Source organism: Notolepis coatsorum (genome assembly GCF_963971535.1).
Source record: "Notolepis coatsorum genome assembly, chromosome: 19".
In the NCBI taxonomy this organism is placed as follows: domain Eukaryota; kingdom Metazoa; phylum Chordata; class Actinopteri; order Aulopiformes; family Paralepididae; genus Notolepis; species Notolepis coatsorum.
In genome coordinates, this window is record NC_140183.1 from 29,118,155 (window position 1) to 29,137,189 (window position 19,035).

Below are 19,035 nucleotides of genomic sequence, written 5' to 3' on the forward strand. Positions count from 1 at the left end.
CATGTTGGAAGAAACAGCAATTGTGTGCAAATGTGCAAAACAATGGTTGCTATGTGAGAAATATCTCAACAGAAATGTCTTATGACTGGATCTCATGTTGGAAGAAAGAGAATGAACGTACTTTCCTTGCAAGGCCTCTATTATTTAGTCAGAGTTTTGCATACAATGCTAAACAAAAAATAAATGTTGCAGACATTTGAGGGCAACATTGTCGTTAGTGGTTTTGTTTAATATACATCATAACATGAAATGGCAATATTCAAAATAACAAAACACAGTTTACAAACACAGTAAGTCTTCTTTAATGAGGTATGATCTATAACTCTACTAGGGCTATTGTGAGGTATGATATATAACTCTACCAGGGCTATTGTGAGGCGTGTATTAACCCCTCCCTACTCCCCACTTCCCCATGTGGAATGCACCTGATTGGATAAACAACATGCTGGTGCTCTAGTGCGACATCTAGTGGCTGAATGTTTGCGCCCTGCCAACATCTCCCTCTGGCTACCCCTTCCCCCTCGCAATCTCTTCTCACATGGGGAAGAGCAGGAATCCGCTGAAGGTGCTGTGATGGTTGCTGTTGTCCCAGATGTGGGTGTTGTGCCACAGCTTCATCTTCAGTGTGTCACCCTTCTCCAGCAGCAGGGCGGCGCCGTTGGAGGCCGTGTCGCTGCCCTCACCGGAGGGCTGCTCGTGGACGATCAGCTGGAGCTCTGCGTTGTTCTTGTAGAGCACGGAGCTCATGGTGAAATCGGTGGGAGCGTTCGCCGTGAAGCGGACGTAATAGACGCCACGCACCGGTGCTGTGAATTCACCTAGGGGGGGGTATCATGCTATTAAGTAGTGTCAATACACACCAAAGAATATGGGAACATTACTTGTTGATTAACATTCACAGTTCACAGTAGTTATAACTGAGACAAAATTAGGAAAGGAGACAGTGGGTGTCCCTGGCTTCTTCCGTCATCAGCTCTGGAAAAATATGCAGACTTGAGAGCTCCAAAATGAATGGAATGAGATGTAAAATGTTTGATACCAGTAAAAGTAGAGGAGGCTTACTGTATTTGATTGAGGAACAACTTTGCAATGTTTAGGGTCTTTGGCATGCCACATATTGGCATTTTAAACTCAATGTCATTCAGCGGATCTATTTAAGAACGGATTTTTGTTATATTTTGGGTGCATGCTGATGATTTATTTCACCTTATTTGAAAGCTAGGCCTGCTATTTGGCTAGTTTTTACATCAAATGAGAAGATTGAAGATTTCAATATTGAAATTGACATTCCTGATATTTAAGCAGTTGATTGCTAGTCCACATACTTGTAGGTACACTACGCATATATGACACGAATGGTGTGGTGTGAGTTTTCAGCGAGGACATCACATCCCATTCATTTCCCCTGCTGATTGCCCTCTTCCTATACTCTAAGCCAGTGGTTCTCAAACTGTGGTACGCATACCACTAGTGGTACTTGGTGGTACTGCTGGTGGTACTTGAAAACATTACCAAAAAAGCTTTTTTTTTTTTTTTTTTTTTTTTTTTTTGCAGTCAGGCCACTGAACTTAGAAGCAGGCCAGGCCAGTGTTTCTGGTTGCGCCAGCGCAATAGTTAGATAATCTAAGTGGGGAACAACCAGGAGATCACTGTGACAGAGAGTAATGCAGTCTAAACAGTCATACATCTTTAATTCAACTTCAGCCCTGATCATAACCATTTATTTTTAGATTTCTTGTAATGTCAGATAAAAAATGAAATACTCCCACTTTTCTGAAAAGAGTTGGTGTTAAATCTGACATTACGCAGGTGGCGCACGGAGATTACGTTCGTCACCAACACCGGGAGACACTAGGATTCGCCTGTTCGAATCCAGCCCCCGGCGTTGCTATCAGCTTGGCTGTCCTCTCACGCTGATACAATTGGCTGTATCAGGGGGTGGGAAGCTGAAGGGTGGGTCCTGGGCGTTGTGGACAGCGACCCCTACAGTTCGGGGCGCCTGCTCAGCGAGGGTTGGATCTGAGGAGAGATAGTGTGGCCTCCCACACGCTACACTCTCCCCGGTGAGAACCTGCGCGGCCAGGTTGGCCTGCCCCAGGCTGCACATGCGTCGGAGGAAAGCATGTGACAGTCTCCGGTCTCCCGGACCAACAGTAGGGGAAAGTACGCAACAACCAGGAAGGGTGGGATGGGAAAAAAATCGGGAAAAAGGAGGGGAAGAAAGATAAAAAAAAAAAAAAATCTGACATTACAAAAAATCCATCAAAATATGTGTTGCTGCTAATCATTGACACATGCCTAGCCTGTAATAATCCCCCCCAGAAAAATGTACTTTGCATTTGATATATTGTAAATATTTTACTTTTTGTGTGTTTTTTTTAACAATAATTTGTGATGCCATCACACAAACTGGCATTTAAAGGGTAAACATTCAAAAATGTATTGAATATGTGTTTTCTTTTCTTTTTTACAATAATTTGTGATGCCCATCACAAACACTGGCATTTAAATGGTAAAAATTCAAAAATCCCTGCACCAGAATGCAGGAAATTAAGTTTTTGTAACAAAATAAGTGTGTGTGTGTGTGTGTGTGTGTGTGTGTTTGAGTGTGAGAGAGAATGACGGACAATTGCTTGCTGTGTGTGAGAGAGAGAGAGAGAGTGAGAGAGAGATAGAGAGAGAATTAAGTACATTTGCTGAAATACAGTTCTTAATTTTCTCACTTGCTACGTGAGAATGTTAGTTATGTTCTCAATGCCCCTTGCATTGTATGAGTTGTGTGGAAGCGTTTGCTAGTTCTAGTGCTATCCCTTTGTACATTGTGGCTGTGTCTGACAAAAGTTAACAATAAATAATGGTATTAGGAATACATTTGCCTCCTGCGTGAACTGTGCATAGCTGAATAGACTGTATTTTAACGCCGGTCATATGGTGGTACTTGGAGAGCCAGCTACGTTCTCAGGTGGTACTTGGTGTAAAAAGTTTGAGAACCACTGCTCTAAGCTCTTTGGTGCTACTGTAGATTGAGGAGCAGATGCATCTGGTAACCAGCAATTGTTTGACAAGTTTGACTTGTTGACCTGTATGTGTTGTGTACTTTGATACTCCTGATACTTAAAGTGCCATGATATAAGGTTTGAAAGGTTACTTTAAAAATTAGATTACTGAGTACCTGCTTAAAAGTGTAATGGTTAACGGAATCCACTGGAATACTAAAACTGAGTACTGTAATCTGTAATTTTGTGTCCAAAATCCATAGAATGTGAAAGTAAAGTAATAATTAATTCCAGTTTTCTGATTTGTTATTTAAATAGTATTATTAATTGAGCTTGAGTCCATAATGTATAATGCCCTTTCCCCTTCAATCATGTCTGAGTAATAGTACAGTAAAGTAATCAGGTATTTTTTAAGTTTTAAGTAATTTATGGTGATTGATTTTATTATTATTATTATTATTATTATTATTATTATTATTATTATTATTATTATTATTATTATTATTATTATTAATATTGTGGTTTTATAAACCAATGCTTGTGTGTGAGTAGGACGTGAATCCATGTACCTGTCTGCGAGTTGTACGCCTCGCCGATGTTGGTCAGGACGTCCTTGTAGATGAGGTCCATCATGCCGCTGGTTGTTTTTACCAGGCCGTTCCCTCCCAGCGAGGCTGCAAACGCCACTTTTGGTGTGTCTGTATGTGAGACAAAATGTTTTTAAAAAAGGGAAAGGAATGTTATTCACCTCAATGGCTAAACAGTTCAAAATTACATTCAGTACTAAGGAATTGTGTTAATGTGTTGAATCTACGTTATAGTTTGCAATGCATCTAACAATAGATTAGTCACTGGTTTTAAAAGTCGGATTACATTCCACAAAGACCTAAGTCATTAAATTGTTTTTCTTTTTTAATGTGTCGGCAGTCTATGTATGTGCAGTGGTATTATCACTTTTTTTTATCCAAAACTTGTAAACTAATGTGTATCACAATGAAAGAGAGAAAGACTGAGGGCGGTCGGGTAGCGCAGCGGACTAAGTGTCTGCCTACCACCACAGAGCCAGTGGGGTCGAATCCGGCTTGGCCGACCGTCCATACTAACACAATTGGCAGCAGTGTTAGCGGGTGGGAAGCCGGCGTGGGTGGGTCCTGGTCGTTGTAAACAGAGACTCCTACAGTTCGGTCGGGGCGCCTGCACAGCAAGGGAAGGATCTAGGAGAGGTAGTGTGACCTTCCACACGTTACACTCTCCCAGTGAGAGTCCGCACTGCCAGGTGAAAAGAAGTGGTGGGCTGGCTACACGTGTCGGAGGAAGCATGTGATAGTCTCCGCCCTCCGAGACCGACGGTAGGGGGTAGAGTGCACAACGACCAGGAAGGGGATTGGGAATTGGCATAATGACTAACATTGGGATGGGAGAAAAAAATGGAAAAAGAAGGGGGGAAAAAGATATATAAAAAAATAAATAATAAAAAAAAAAAAAAAGCGAGAGAGACTAACCCTTGTATGCCTTCAGGTTGTTATCTGCAGCGTCCAATCTTTGTTTCATATCTACAAGCATGGGGAGAGGTGTATAAACACATGTATTAGAGCAGTGGTTCTCAAACATTTTGCATGTAAAGGAGCCCCACATTGATAAATAATAGGCCATGGACACCATTTGATAAGATTTTGATTCCCAGCGCAGATGTTACTTGTTGGATTCCCATAACTGTCACTATGTAGGTGAGGAGATAACAAAAGAGAGAGTGAAGCCTATGACCAGAACATTCTTATTCATTCTCTTATTGTGTTAACCTGGAGATAATCAAATATTAGTGAATTTAAGCTGTTCCCCCTTTTGCTCGGGAGCCCCCTGGGGGACCCTGGGCCGCGCTATGAGAACCCAAGGTATTAAGAAAAATGCACATGTCAACTCATTCTCACATCGTTTTTTGGACAAAATCAATTTTAATGGTAGCAGCTGGGTGGTTTAGAGGTCTAAGCACTTGCCTACCACCGCAGAGACCCAGGTTAAATTCCTACCACCGCAGAGACCCAGGTTAAATTCCTACCACCGCAGAGACCCAGGTTAAATTCCTACCACCGCAGAGACCCAGGTTAAATTCCTACCACCGCAGATACCCAGGTTAAATTCCTACCACCGCAGAGACCCAGGTTAAATTCCTACCACCGCAGAGACTATAGTTAAATTCTTGGCAGCAGTACTTCTGGCTTGGTCAATCGTCCCTAAAGCCAGTGGGGGTATGAGTCCTGGTCATAGCAACAGTGTTCGGCATGGAGGGGATCTGGATGAGATGGACCTCTGTCTGCATGCGTTACGCTCTCCAGGTGAAACTGAAGCTGTCAGGTAAAATTAAGTAGCTGGTGACTACACATGTATAGGAGGAGGGCTGTGGTAGTCTATACCCTCCCCAGACTGACGGAGGAGGCATGTGGTAGTCTACACCCTCCCCAGAATGACAGGACAGTGCAACGACCAGGAGAGAAGTGGCATATCAATACATTTGGGGGATGAGAGAAAAAGTGAAAAGGGAAAAAAACTCAAATAAATACAATTATAATAGTTTTGCAAAGGAATAGAGTTTATCTATGCTTCCCAGGAACTGATCTGGACACATCTTACCCATGTTCTGGTTTTGGAGTTGGGTCATGGTGTATTGAAGCTTCTTCAGCACAGCTCGAGTGTCGGTCATGTCTTCAGCTGCCGCAGCCTCTTCCTCTGCATCCCTGTTTGATAGAACAGTCAAAATCATACAATATACATTACATATATGTAGAACAGACACAATGACACAATTAATATACATTGAAACTGAGGTATAGAACAGACAGAATCAAACAATATACATAGAACGATAAAAGCAAACTGATAATGTCTGTAGGAGTTGTGGGTCGGCGTAGTGGGAGTTCACTGCCTGACACCTATTGGCCATTTTGGTAATGGCACCGGCAGTCGGTCAGCCCTGGGTAGAAGCTAGCCAGCTTACTTGCTTTCCATAATGGACTCAAAACATATCCAGTTTAGTGGCACATGACTGGGCTTTTCCCTGACCTTTGACAACTACGGTACAACTGGACAGACTCGAGTCCTCGACTCCCAACATTCGGCGTTGGGCACCGATTGGCCATTTTAGTAACGGAGCTGGTTGATGCTGTTGATGCATTCAGAAAGAGCTTCATTGTTGGGAAAGCGGAGTGCCGAAACAAGGAGTTCCACTTACATGGGGAAGAGCAGGAATCCGCTGAAGGTGCTGTGATGGTTGCTGTTGTCCCAGATGTGGGTGTTGTGCCACAGCTTCATCTTCAGTGTGTCACCCTTCTCCAGCAGCAGGGCGGCGCCGTTGGATGCCGTGTCGCTGCCCTCACCGGATGGCTGCTCGTGGACGATCAGCTGGAGCTCTGCGTCGTTCTTGTAGAGCGCGGAGCTCATGGTGAAGCCGGTGGGAGCGTTCGCCGTGAAGCGTATGTAATAGGCGCCACGCACCGGTGCTGTGAATTCACCTGGGGGGGGGGGGTTACTTATTGATTAAAGGTATCCACCCACGTGTTTCATGTAAACAACTTGCTTTTGTTTATATTCACACTTCCACCCAGGGGTTTGTTGTTGTTGTATGATCTGAATATATCAATATTATTTCCTACGTCATGTAACAATGTAATGTTACAAAGTAAATTTTTGCAGTTTTCTTTGCTTTTGCAATGTTTACATCCTAAATATGTGTTAAGTTTCGGGTTGGCAAAGCTGCAACAAATCTGACCTCCTTTGAGTCAGTTAGCTTGTAGGCTGGTAAAGATATGCCTCCTAAAGTGTGTAAACGGAAGTACAGGCTACAGGTTTTCCGGTTTCGACAAAACAATTATAGAAACGTGTGAAGTGCAGGGCGGCTAGGTGGTGTAGTGGGCAAGGCACTCGCCACCAGTGTGGAGACGCTAGGATTCGCGTGTTCGAATCCAGCTCTCCACATTGTTTTCAGTTTAGCTGGTCGTCCGCAGTAATACACATTGGCCGTATTACGGGGAGGGAAACTGAAGGGTGGGGATCGGGCGTTGTGAACAAGCGACTCCTACAAGTCGGTTGGTGCGCCTGCGCAGTAGAATCAGGAAGTGTCGGGGGCAGCGTGAGCCTCCCACGCGTTACTCCTCGACACTGAGAGATCGAGCTGCGCAGGTGAAAAGATGCGACTGCTGTTACCTCAAGTACCGGAGGGGACTTGTGCTATGTATGACTTAGTCCACATTGCAGCCGGCTTGTGGGAGGCAAGAAACGGCGTTTGTGACAGGGGAGGGTTGAATTGGATGATACGAAAATTGGGATGGGAGAAAATATAGAAAAATGGGAGAAAAAGTGGATCAAAAAAAAAGAAACGTGTGAAGTGCACAATATTTCCTCATTTAAGCTACTGCAACGGCTTTGCCTGAAGAATTTACTACATGACCGGGACGTTCTAGCTTGTTTGCCGACAGGATTCGGGAAAAGTTTGGTCAGTTTTGGAGGCAATAATAATATAATAATAATGCAGGACCTCTTTAGGGGGGTCTTTATTCGGCATGCAACGAACTGGACATGCAATTGGAGCGGCACACGCACACCGGGATACACGCACACACACATGCATTGTCTTTCCTCAGTCGCCGATGCGATTGAGTCTCTGCGCTTGACCCATCCCGTCGTCCTTCCCCCCATGGGCAGCCGGGAGCAGATAGGGCGTCAACGTGAGCCGCGCCCCGGGGACCAATCCAAGTGCTCCTGTCCGTCTTCGTCAAGGACACCACAGCGTTAGCGATCTGTTGTTGTGCATGTTTTTCCATTGGGTTTATCTTATCGGGGGGGAAACCCTTGCGAGCACGGGGAGAACATGCAAACTCCACACAGAAAGGCCTGGGAGATACCCCACCTGAGTACCTGGCATCATGGAAACCTGGTCCCCAAGCGGGAATCGAACCCTGGACCTTCTTGCTGTGAGGCGACAGTGTTAACCACTACACCACCGTGCCGCTCCAGGGGAAGTACATACACCGGAAATTCTACCCCTACACACTTTCGGCAGTAGTTCTTTACCAGGCTTTATCTCACGGAGGAGATAAAACTAGGAACGAGGTTAGTTAGCTTGTAAGATTGAGGGAGATTGTATAGACCAATCGGACTGAAGCACAAGGGCATGTTTACACGCCCTCCAGTGCACTCTCTTTGTATTCTCCATCACGCCCGTGCTCGTGGTATGCTTGCTCGTCCTTGTGCCCATGCTGGAAGAACACGTGATGCACAATTTTTGGGGATCCTTTCTCTCGTACTGTTCTCTATAGACCTGGGGAATGAGGTTCCACCTGTGATTTCCTCCCATTGAAGATCAAAAGCTATATTGAGGTATTGAGTCATGCTTGTGTGTGAATAGTACATGAATCCATTTACCCGTCTCTGAGTTGTATGCCTCGCCGATGTTGGTCAGGACGTCCTTATAGATGAGGTCCATGCGGCCACTTGTCGTTTTTACCAGGCCGTTCCCTCCCAGCGAGGCAGTAAACGCTACCTTTCTGTCTGTGTGTGAGACACAGAAAACGGCATTTAATGCTAAGGATTTGTCTTCGTTTGCTGAATGTACTGTATACTCTGTCAATGCGATACAGCGCTCCCAATTTAGTTTTTTCGATTAGTTTAGATTAAAATGTATCGTCATCATACAGCACCGGTACAGTACAACAAAAATAAGTTTGCAGCTACAGTCAGTAACCACAGTGCAGTAACGGTGAAGGGCATTAACAATATACAGTGTAACAAGTGATTATATGGAATATATATAAGGCTACTGAGTAAATATGCTATTGTGATGTATGTACAGTATTATTATGTACAGTGATGCAAGTATAAATAATACATTATGGTAGTAACCCATACAGGCCAGTGGTATAACTAATACGAGTAGGTATGGGATATATATATATATGTGTGTACATAAACTGAAATATATGCATATATATATATATATGCGGTTTATACAGTGTTTTATTACATGGCGTTTTCACATTCGCCGAAATGCTTGCTTGTGATTGGTCAATAGCCCCCGACAGCGGTGAATTATTTTTCGATAACCACCGGTGATTATTGTTTTTCGCAGCTGGAGTAATCAAGCCCCACTGACACACACTGTTTCAGTGCAGCCAATCAGACACACCTGCCGGGCTGCCCGCGATAATAATAATCACTTTATTTGGGCTGACAGAGCCACAGAACAACTGCGATTTGTCAAATGAATTCGGTATATTGTTAGTAAGTTAGCCATGTAATAAGCAGGATAATGTATAGCTATACTCGGTCATCATCGCAAAATAATTGGCCTCGCCGAGGCGGCTCGGTATTTTAAACTCTGTCGGTCAATTATTTTGCGACAATGACCTCGTCACATACATACATTGTATGAGGGATACATTATCCCTTACATATGGGGGACTAGTCCTATAGGTTGAGGTTGGTAGTTATGATTGGTGTTTCAGGTGCACTGCAGTGCCTCTCTCCATCTATAGTCAAAGATATAGTTCTTACCTTTCATTGCCTTCAGTTCTTGTTCTGCCTCATCCAGCCTCCCTCTCATAGCTGTGAGCATGATAAGAGAATCATATATGTCAGGACACACTTTCCATCATCCGCCAAGTTACTGTTTAGTTATAACATTTTAGTATAAACTAAGGCTGCTCGATTATGGCAAAAATCAGAATCACTATTATTGTGGTCAATATTGAGATCACAATTATTTAACATGATTACTCAGTAACTTGAAACAATATGCATTTATTGGACTGTAAAAATAAAGTATTTTTACATCTTACATCTTAAGACACATTTTCAGATACAATGGAAGCTAAGGCAGTGGCGAATTTGTAGAAAATAACCATGTTTTTAGGTAACTGTAAACTATTTAGAAAATAAAGACATGAATGACTTGTAACATGTAAAAAAAAAAAAAAAAAAAATAAGACTGGTATGGTCCTTGAACCTCATGTTGGCTACTATGTGATTCCAGAACTTGAGCTCTAGTATTGGAGCATGCAGACAGTTTGTGTTACGCACCATAAATAGTGGCCTAAACTGTCTGTGTGCTCCAGTCAAACCTCCCCTGTTGTTTCGTTTCATGATATTTTGTGCTTGGCAACCCTAACAACCTGGGCAACCCAATTTGTCCAATCCTGCCGAATAACTAAAATGTGGGCCTGGCTGTTGTCTTACCGAACCTCTCTGACTTCAGTTCTTCCATGGCTTCTTGAAGCTTCTTCAGCTCAGCCAGACTTTGGGTGTCCATGTCGCCCCTGGGAGGCAGAGCCAGGCAGGTCCAGGCCAGCAGTGGAAGGAAGAGGAGACTTGATGCCATGGTCTCTTGTCAGTTCGTCTAGGCTTGTCTGACCAGCTGGGTTTGAAGCTGCAAGTGGGTCTTAGTAGTGAATCCTCTTATGTGCTTAAGCCTTACCAAACAAAAGTAGACTGTCATTGGTTGCTTTTGTTGACGCGTATTGATGTAGGAGGCCCATGTAGGTCATAGTCCCACCATGGACCCATGGGATGGGTTTCTTTCTCAGTGTGCTGCTTTCAGACCCAATAGAGAGTTAGCATGCGTATGTTCCATGGGTCTAACGTGTCAAGTCAAGAGTTTTATTTGTCACGGCATACCATACAGTGAAATGCGGGTGGTCATGCCCACAGCGATTGTGCAATAATAAGAGTAATAAGACATAACCGGTATAATGTACATAAAAGTTTTTAAAATGCATGGTAAAAGACATGCTAAGGTCCTGCGATAGTGCAATACAGTGTTAAGCTACGAATGAGGCACTGGGTCTTATGTACACTACTATACAATACTATACTATACAATATACAGTTATACTATTATAACTGTATATTGTACTAAGTAGGGCTGACCTTCGAATTTTTTTGTTGGAATTCGAAGCTTCGGGGCCGAGAGTCGATTTAAATTCGAAGCTTCGAAATAAAAAAAAAAGTAAATTAAAATGTTTATTTTTTATTTTTATTTTTTTTTCAACTTTGTCAGTGCTGTAAAGTTTAAACCTTTTTAAATCTTAGACAAACGAAACACTTTGCTTTCATGAAATATTGTAAGCCGTCATTTGAGGCTTTATAAAAGCAGCACAATGAACACAAATCTGTCGGTGCCGAGTCCGACCTCATCTTAAATAACAAACAGCATTGCTTGTAAGAAACAGCATTGCTTGTTGTAATTAACAAAGAGAGGCAGAGTTGATTTAAAAAAAAATATTTACAAAAAAAATCATATATATATATTTTTTTATAATCACATTTTATTTTCATATTCGAATCCCATGCCCATCGAACGAAGCTTCGAAGTATTTAAGACAGCCCTAGTACTAACTGTATATTGTACTATTATTAAGTTATACTTAAGTCCAACGATTTGATCATGACAAGCTGTCATCCATGTGTGTGTGCACCTGGCCTGGTGTGTATCATAGCCAAATGGCTCTGGTTGTGTGCATGCAGAGTCTGTCAAGCGGATTGACTCTAGAGAATTCAACTATTCAAAATAACATAGGTATTTGGGGGGAGGGGGAATGCGGCAAATCAAACTTCCTCACGCTTTTATTTTGAAGGCAGAATCGCTATACTGAAAGTGAAACTCATGCTGTGTGCCTTGCTGCTGACCTGATGGAGATTTGTGATTGCTGGTTGAGAGGTTACATGCTAATGTAGGCAGGCAGCTGTTGAAGCTGATGACTGAAGCTAATGTGCAAGTTGTTGTAATTGGATGGACAGTGAAGCTAATGAGTTTCAGTAGAGTATGTTCGCTTGCTTGCTCTCTGTGTGTTCAGTAGAAAGTTACGGCTGCAAGCTAGCCTAGCTTAGCACAAATTAATGGAAGCGGATACGGACCAGCTAGCTGTTGGCCAAAAACACCTCTCCCAGAGTTTTCAGCTAGGGTAGTGGTCCGTATCCGCTTCCATTCATTTGTACTAAGCTACAGTAGTGTTGGAGAAAACTCAACACTTTATTATACGTGACTTTATTCAACGGAGATACAAATATGTCTGACCCTGCGCAGAGTCAGACTAAGCGTCTGTAATATTCACAGATATTTATAATGTCAGAGAGTGGTACGATGTAAGGCTGAGACTATATGCCATTTGGAAGAATCGATAAATTGGGACAAAATTATCGATAAATATAGATTTTTTTTAAATTATTTTGCATGTGTAAAACCTTCTTTAAAGGGGAACTCCAACATTTTGGGAAATTAGCTTATTTAACATCTTCCCTGGAGTTAGACAAGAAGATACATACCTTTTTTGTCTCTGTGCGTGCATTTTAGCTTTGGGAATAGACGCTCCGTTAGCATAGCTTAGCTTCATCACTGGAAGTGAGGCAGGACAGTAGCCTTACAGTGCCTTACAGTGTATTGCAAGGTCTGACATTGACCAAATGTGATATGCATGACCTTGGTGGGCTCTAGGTCAACTCCTGAAAAGGGGGTCAATGTCAGACCTTGCAATCAAAAGTTAGGGGGCGCACTGAAATTATGGCAAGGGTTATTAGCCCCCTAACTTTTGATTGCAAAGTCTGACATTGACCCCCTTTTCAGGAGTTGACCTAGAGCCCACCAAGGTCATGCATATCAAGTTTGGTCAATGTCAGACCTTGCAATACACTGTAAGGCACTGTAAGGCTACTGTCCTGCCTCACTTCCAGTGATGAAGCTAAGCTATGCTAACGGAGCGTCTATTCCCAAAGCTAAAATGCACGCACAGAGACAAAAAAGGTATGTATCTTCTTGTCTAACTCCAGGGAAGATGTTAAATAAGCTAATTTCCCAAAATGTTGGAGTTCCCCTTTAAAAAAAATTTAGAATACTTTTTTCTTAAATTTTTATTTTTTATTATTTAATGTTAGTTTGTGTGTGTGTCACATGCACTCACTGTAGTTTTTGCAATGCTGTAGTTGGCCCACGACACACACACACACACAAACGTTAAAGGGGACATCTCTTGCTATTCCTTTCACTATTTGGGCAACTTTACACAATTCCTGTGAGTATGGAACACATCTGTAAAGTTTTTTAAAAAAAAATCATTGTTTTGTATTTCTAATCAAGTACTCTAAAGCAGCATTTTTCCACTTCAAGATTTCAAGCTGTTTTGGGCTGGGTTCCGCCCATAACCGTTTTGAGTGACAGTCACCCACAGTCTGCACTGGCAGATAGAGAGAGAGAATAGAGAGATTGAGGGGGATACTAATTAATTTCGCTGCGGGGGGGGGCATAATCCCACGGGACAATGCATTGGTAACTTGTTTCAAATGACAATATATACCCCTGTGAATATTATTGCATGGATCGGAATACGGGCGTGCGCAATGATATTTTGACAGTGATATGAGAGTGCTCCCGACTGCGAGGGGGAGAGAGAGAGAGGGACACGGAGCATTTACACACAACCTCCCGACCGCAGGGCAGGAGCTTCTCTCGGGGAAACACACACACAGAAGCTCCTGCCCCGCGTGCACGGTCGGGAGGTTGTGTGTAAATGCTCCGTGTCCCTCTCTCTCTATCTCTCTCTATCTCTCTCCCTCTCTCTCGCTCGCTCGTTCTCTGCTGTCTCTGTCGGCACCCGTGCAACCCGTTTGAGGAAGTGTCAGTATTTCCACTTGCTCTGTTGTTGAGTGCGCTACAACCATAGAGGGGGTGTTAGTTATGCAGATCAGCTCCTTGCTACGTAGGATAGCGAGTCAAATCAGAATGGCTCAGTTCACTGGGGGAGGATATTGTCTCAACTGAATTGGAGCAATCCGCCAAAATGAGAATTAGAGACACAGACCCCATTGATGCAAACCCCCATTGCTAGAATGCTAAACACTGGAAAAGGCCATTTATAAGACACAGGATCTTTAAATAATATATTTCTTTCTTTTTTAAGAAAAAAAGTATTTAAAACTTTTCGATAAGTGGTCTCAGCCTTAACACTTTCAGTGCCAGCCATTAGACGCAGGCCTCTGTAGCAATGCCACCGCTAGATAGATAGGGATCCATCACCTTGTTTGTAGAGCTATAACTATATTCTATATTATAGCTATGGATACAATACTATGGCCCATTTGACATCACCTATCTATCGTTCAATATGTGAAAAAAATTAAAAAATTCCATCCATACGTTCCCGTGTTATACCGTGGTGAATATAAGTATGGTTTTAGAGCGGTCTAGCGTAATTCATGAACTGCTGAGTTATAATCCTATACGCCAATTCCACTATAGACGTTGCCATTTCTTGCCTGTACACGCTATTATTCCAAAATCAGATCTATGTCATAGGTATTATGTTCCATCATGAATGCATGAAAAGGGGGGGGGGGGGGGGGGTCGTTTCTGATTATTTGACTGTCAGTAACGGCATTCGTATTGAACACTAAACACGCGTATCAGCCCGATCGGTATAAAAGCATTGCAGGATCAAGCAAAAATTTACGTCAGATCGTTCTTACCTGTGATCGGGAGTATTCCAAAAATAATATTCCAATTGTTTGATCGCCATCTGGTACATCCAATGTCGATTTGGTCCACGGCATAATCCACCACAACATATGGATCGGGGATATTTGACACGCTTCAATGGAACCAGGACAACCGTTCGCCTCGGCCGACAAGGAAAAATGAAACCAGAGACATTTGGCCGTCCCACAGGCGAAGATACAAGGTAACAAAGGGTGCTCGATACCGCCGTCTAGCGGGATGCGGCCGGTATTGCACCTTGGCGACCTCAGACTCATTCCCTATGGTAACAACAGGCTCCCTGGGTGGATAATGAATAAAAATATCAAAAAAAGGAAAAGCTACCAATAAACGACTTACTGTAAGTCGTTTTTGGCACTGAACAACTTAGGCCCAGAAACGACTTAACTTGTTTTTGGCACCCAAAGTGTTAATACGATGTGTTAATACTCATCGTCTCACTGATCGTGAGACAGGGGACAAAGGTCAGGAACACAGCAACAGTTGGCACTCTCCCTAGTCATTTACCAGAAATCATTGATTGAGTGATTAAGCAATCTTTGTTTAGCCACTCTGAATAACAACTTTGTCTGTATAACAACTTTATGTTGAATCACACAGCCCCACCCATCCTAGTTGAACATGAAAATGTGAATGTAAGCAAATGAGAATTACAGATACCAAAATCACATAGAACGGTTTGTAGTTCATTCTGTAATTAAATGCTGTGGTGAAAACCGAAAACCCTCGTATAGTGAACCGTATGGGTGATACATGTAGTACATATATGCATCTATATAGAACAGCCACCCAAGCAATACCCGTTACAGACTGAAATGAGAAATGACATAATATTCCAACAACATCGATCCTTATCGTTCACAGTCCAGTAATAGTCTCTCATCCTAAAGAAAAAGAGAGGAAAACAAACATTGCATAGCCTCACTCATCCCTCCTCTTCCTCCTTTTTCACATCTCTACCATACCGTGTTCCTACCGTCCTCATGACCATAGCCATAACCACCCTGTCCCTCCAGGCCTTGCTTCTCCCGGGGAAACGGAGTCCTTATCCTGGTCCATAAACACTTCTTTCTACATTTCCAGCTGTTCTCTGAAACATTTCCTATACAGACGCCTCAGAGACAGAATTCATTGGTTCTAATCGGCTCCATGACAGACCCCCCTACCCCTCGATTCTTGTACCGGATCTCCTCTCTGGTAAACAAGAATACCCTGAAGACTGGCAGGAGCACTCATTCAAGGGTACTACGACTATGCTTGCACCTCATGGTACCAAAGCACCTCAAAGGCGCTAAAAACTAAATTACAAACATCTCAAAACAAACTGGTCAGACTACTGCTTGACCTTACTCCTAGAACCCACCTCACCCCTGCCCACTTTGACAACCTAGGATGGCTTAGAGTAGACAACAGAGTACAGCAACTTGCAATGGGCCTGATCTACAAGATACACTACACGACCAAGGTACCCATGTACATGTCAAAATACTTCCCAAAGGTCACGATCACAACACCAGAGGGAGCTGCACAAATCATGTTAAACCCAGATTCGGCTCAAACAAGGGACTAAACCAGTTTCGCAATTATGCCACATCAATGTGGAACGCCCTACCCAAAGCTGTAAAGGAATGTGAATCACTACCCACTTTCAAAACCACTCTCAAAGAACACCTACGGGAGACTGCAATTCGAAACTGGCCCCTGTAAATGTCCTAACCCAACCCCCTCCAATGGACAGTAAATTACCAAGTATGGTTTTGTCAATATTCCAATGTACAGTTTTGCTTGTACAGTTGTACAGTGTCCCCCACCCACCCCTCCTACCCAACCCACCCAACCACCTCCAATGTACAGTCCCCCCCCCCCCCCACCCACCCAACCCCCCACCCCACCTACCCAACCTCCTCCAATGTACAGTTTCTACGTCAATTGTATATACTCTCTTTTCTAGACTATTTTTGTATCACAAACGGTACTGTATTTGCATAAATGTATAGATGTAACAGTACTGTCTATCTGTATGTTGTGTATGTCATATATGTTATGATGAATTGAAAATGGGGGACCCTGATGTAAACGAAACGAAAGTCTTTCTCTGGTCTGCATCCCCTTAACAATTGTATGTATTGAGCTGTACTGTACTGTACCCATTCTGCAATCTGTTAATAAAGTTTTCAATCAATCAATCAAAGCACTTTCCCCGAGTTACTCTCTTTACATTTTCCACAACACTAGGCTAGCTTGCTTTTTTACTGAACGCACAGAGGAAATTGGTATCTATCATCTTGTCTGATTCCACCGCAGCGCCTAGATTGTGGAACAGCCTCCCCCTCAGCGTACGGACCGCCCAGACCGTGCAGGCTTTTAAATCACTTTTAAAAACCTACCTGTTCTCCTTGGCCTTCCCCCCCACTTAATCACCTCTAGACCCCTGGCCCTTCTATCCTCTTTGTTTTACTGTGTCCTACCTGTTTTTATTACTTTCATTGCTTTACTATGTTTTTAATCTTATATCTTTTTTTTTATTTTTATTTTTTATCTTTCTTCCCCTCCTTTTTCCCGATTTTTCAGCGACCAGGAAGGGGATTGGGAATTGGCATAACGACTAACATTGGGATGGGAGAAAAACGGAGGAAAAAGGAGGGGGAAAAATATAAAAAAAAAAGAGGAAACGCACACATGCTTCTTATTAACACATGCGTTGGTTGCCAATAACGAGATTTCTCGTTGTTTAATCGTTATTTCTTTTATTAGCGATATCTATTAATTTTTCATCCGTCCAGCCTAACGTTATCATTGGGAATGGCTCTGAGCTCGAAAAGGGCAAATACCGCCCCCTATCGTGGATTGGATTGAGTGGACATGTGCATCAGAGAAAAACTCAGCAGCTTTTGATTATGCGTTTCAGACTATAACGTTTGATCAATAAACGCGATCAATATTTGGAATGGCGATCAGGAATTGGATTCATCTTTTTGCAGAACATCCGATCTGCAACTGTTAGCAGTTTTGGGTTAATCAGAGTTGTATAAAACGGAAATGTACTGATGAAAAAACAATCCGTTTCATACATGTTGACTGCAAGCAAGTCATTGATAAGCGACGGGTGTATTAGACACATAGCCATAATTTAAGATATAGTTTAATCGCTCGCAAATGTGCTCATCCTCCCATTGATTAACGTGCTGGCATCCAATCGATAAATCGTCATATCCGGCTAGCACACAATGTGTTAAGGGCATGTACCACCATTGAATAGGGGGGAACATTTTCCTTTCATCTTATCTAAAATACATTTTACATAATGAATATAACATAATGGCTAAATTGCTAATATTTCATTCAAAAGAATTAGCAAATGTGCATGTTCATTAGAACACAAAAGTAGAGTTTGTCTTTTACAGAGGACATTAGTTTCCGTCACGTTTCTGTCGGGTTATTTTAAAAATACTTTTTTAGGGTGAGGTTTGTTTTATTTTCACATAGAATACCCCATGAAATGGAAATATATATACAGTCGGGTCCAAAAATATTTGGACATTGACACCATTTCCCTAATTTTGGCTCCTTACACCATCACAATAGACTTGAAAAGAAACAATCGAGAAGATGTGCTTTAAGTGCAGACTTTCAGCTTTAATTTGAGCGTATTTACATCTAAATCTATTTACATTCTACACATGTGCACACCCCTAATGACTCATAAATAAAATAGTCACTTTTGATACTTGGTTTTCAAATCCTTTGCAGTTGATGACAGCCTGAAGTCTGGAACCCATAGACATCACCAGACAATGAGGTTTCATCCCTAGTGATGCTTCCACTTCTTTGCCTTAAAAAACTCTTTGGTTGCTTTCGCAGTATGCTTCCGGTCATTGTCCATCTGCACTGTGAAGTGCTGTCCAATGAGTTCTTTTTTTATAATAATTTTTATTGCAGGGTTACTTGGATACTTTCCATATTGATGCACACGAGCAAACTTGTTTTTCTTTTTCTTCAAAGACAATTTTTACAGCGGCATATAACAACAAACATTCTTTCATTTGGAGGATTTATACATACAAATGAACAGGATAGCTAAATAAGATAGATTATTGCTGGAAAATAGGAATGAGACCAAAAGACCAAAACAATAGAAAAAGGCAAAAAGCCAAGACAAAACGGAGAATATATATTGCAAGAATAACACTGTGAACTTATATACCATCTTCATCCTCCCTCAGACCCTTTAAGTAATCCAACACCGGTCCCCATGTCTTATCAAACACCTTTCTGCATCCTGCATTTTTTTATCTAAGCCTCTCTAAGTAGAGGGTCCACCCAGCTCTCTCATCGTACTGCATCAGACTTCCAGAGTCTCAAAATGAGCTTGTCCAATGAGTTTAGAAGCATTTGGCTGAATATGAGCATATATAAAGCTCATGTAAATGACAAGCTGTTGAAGCACTGTCAAATTTGGTGGCAATATCTACCAAGTTAAGGTGATAGTGTTTTGCAAAAAGTTAATTC

General features: G+C 42.4%; 2 protein-coding genes across 3 annotated transcripts in view; one reads left to right on the top strand and one right to left on the bottom strand.

The window, feature by feature from the left end:
- slc4a7 (solute carrier family 4 member 7) overlaps positions 1–19,035 on the top strand; it is a 225,499-nt gene that overhangs the window by 165,713 nt on the left and 40,751 nt on the right. The window lies entirely within an intron of this gene.
- Positions 535–10,362, bottom strand: LOC311245884 (complement C1q tumor necrosis factor-related protein 4-like; the record flags this gene model as incomplete). The annotated part of the gene is made up of 8 exons (XM_084335911.1): positions 535–818; positions 3,566–3,694; positions 4,499–4,549; positions 5,625–5,728; positions 6,223–6,502; positions 8,412–8,537; positions 9,540–9,590; positions 10,221–10,362. The coding sequence occupies 8 exons, from the start codon at positions 10,360–10,362 to the stop codon at positions 535–537; spliced, it is 1,167 nt and encodes a 388-aa protein (XP_084192037.1).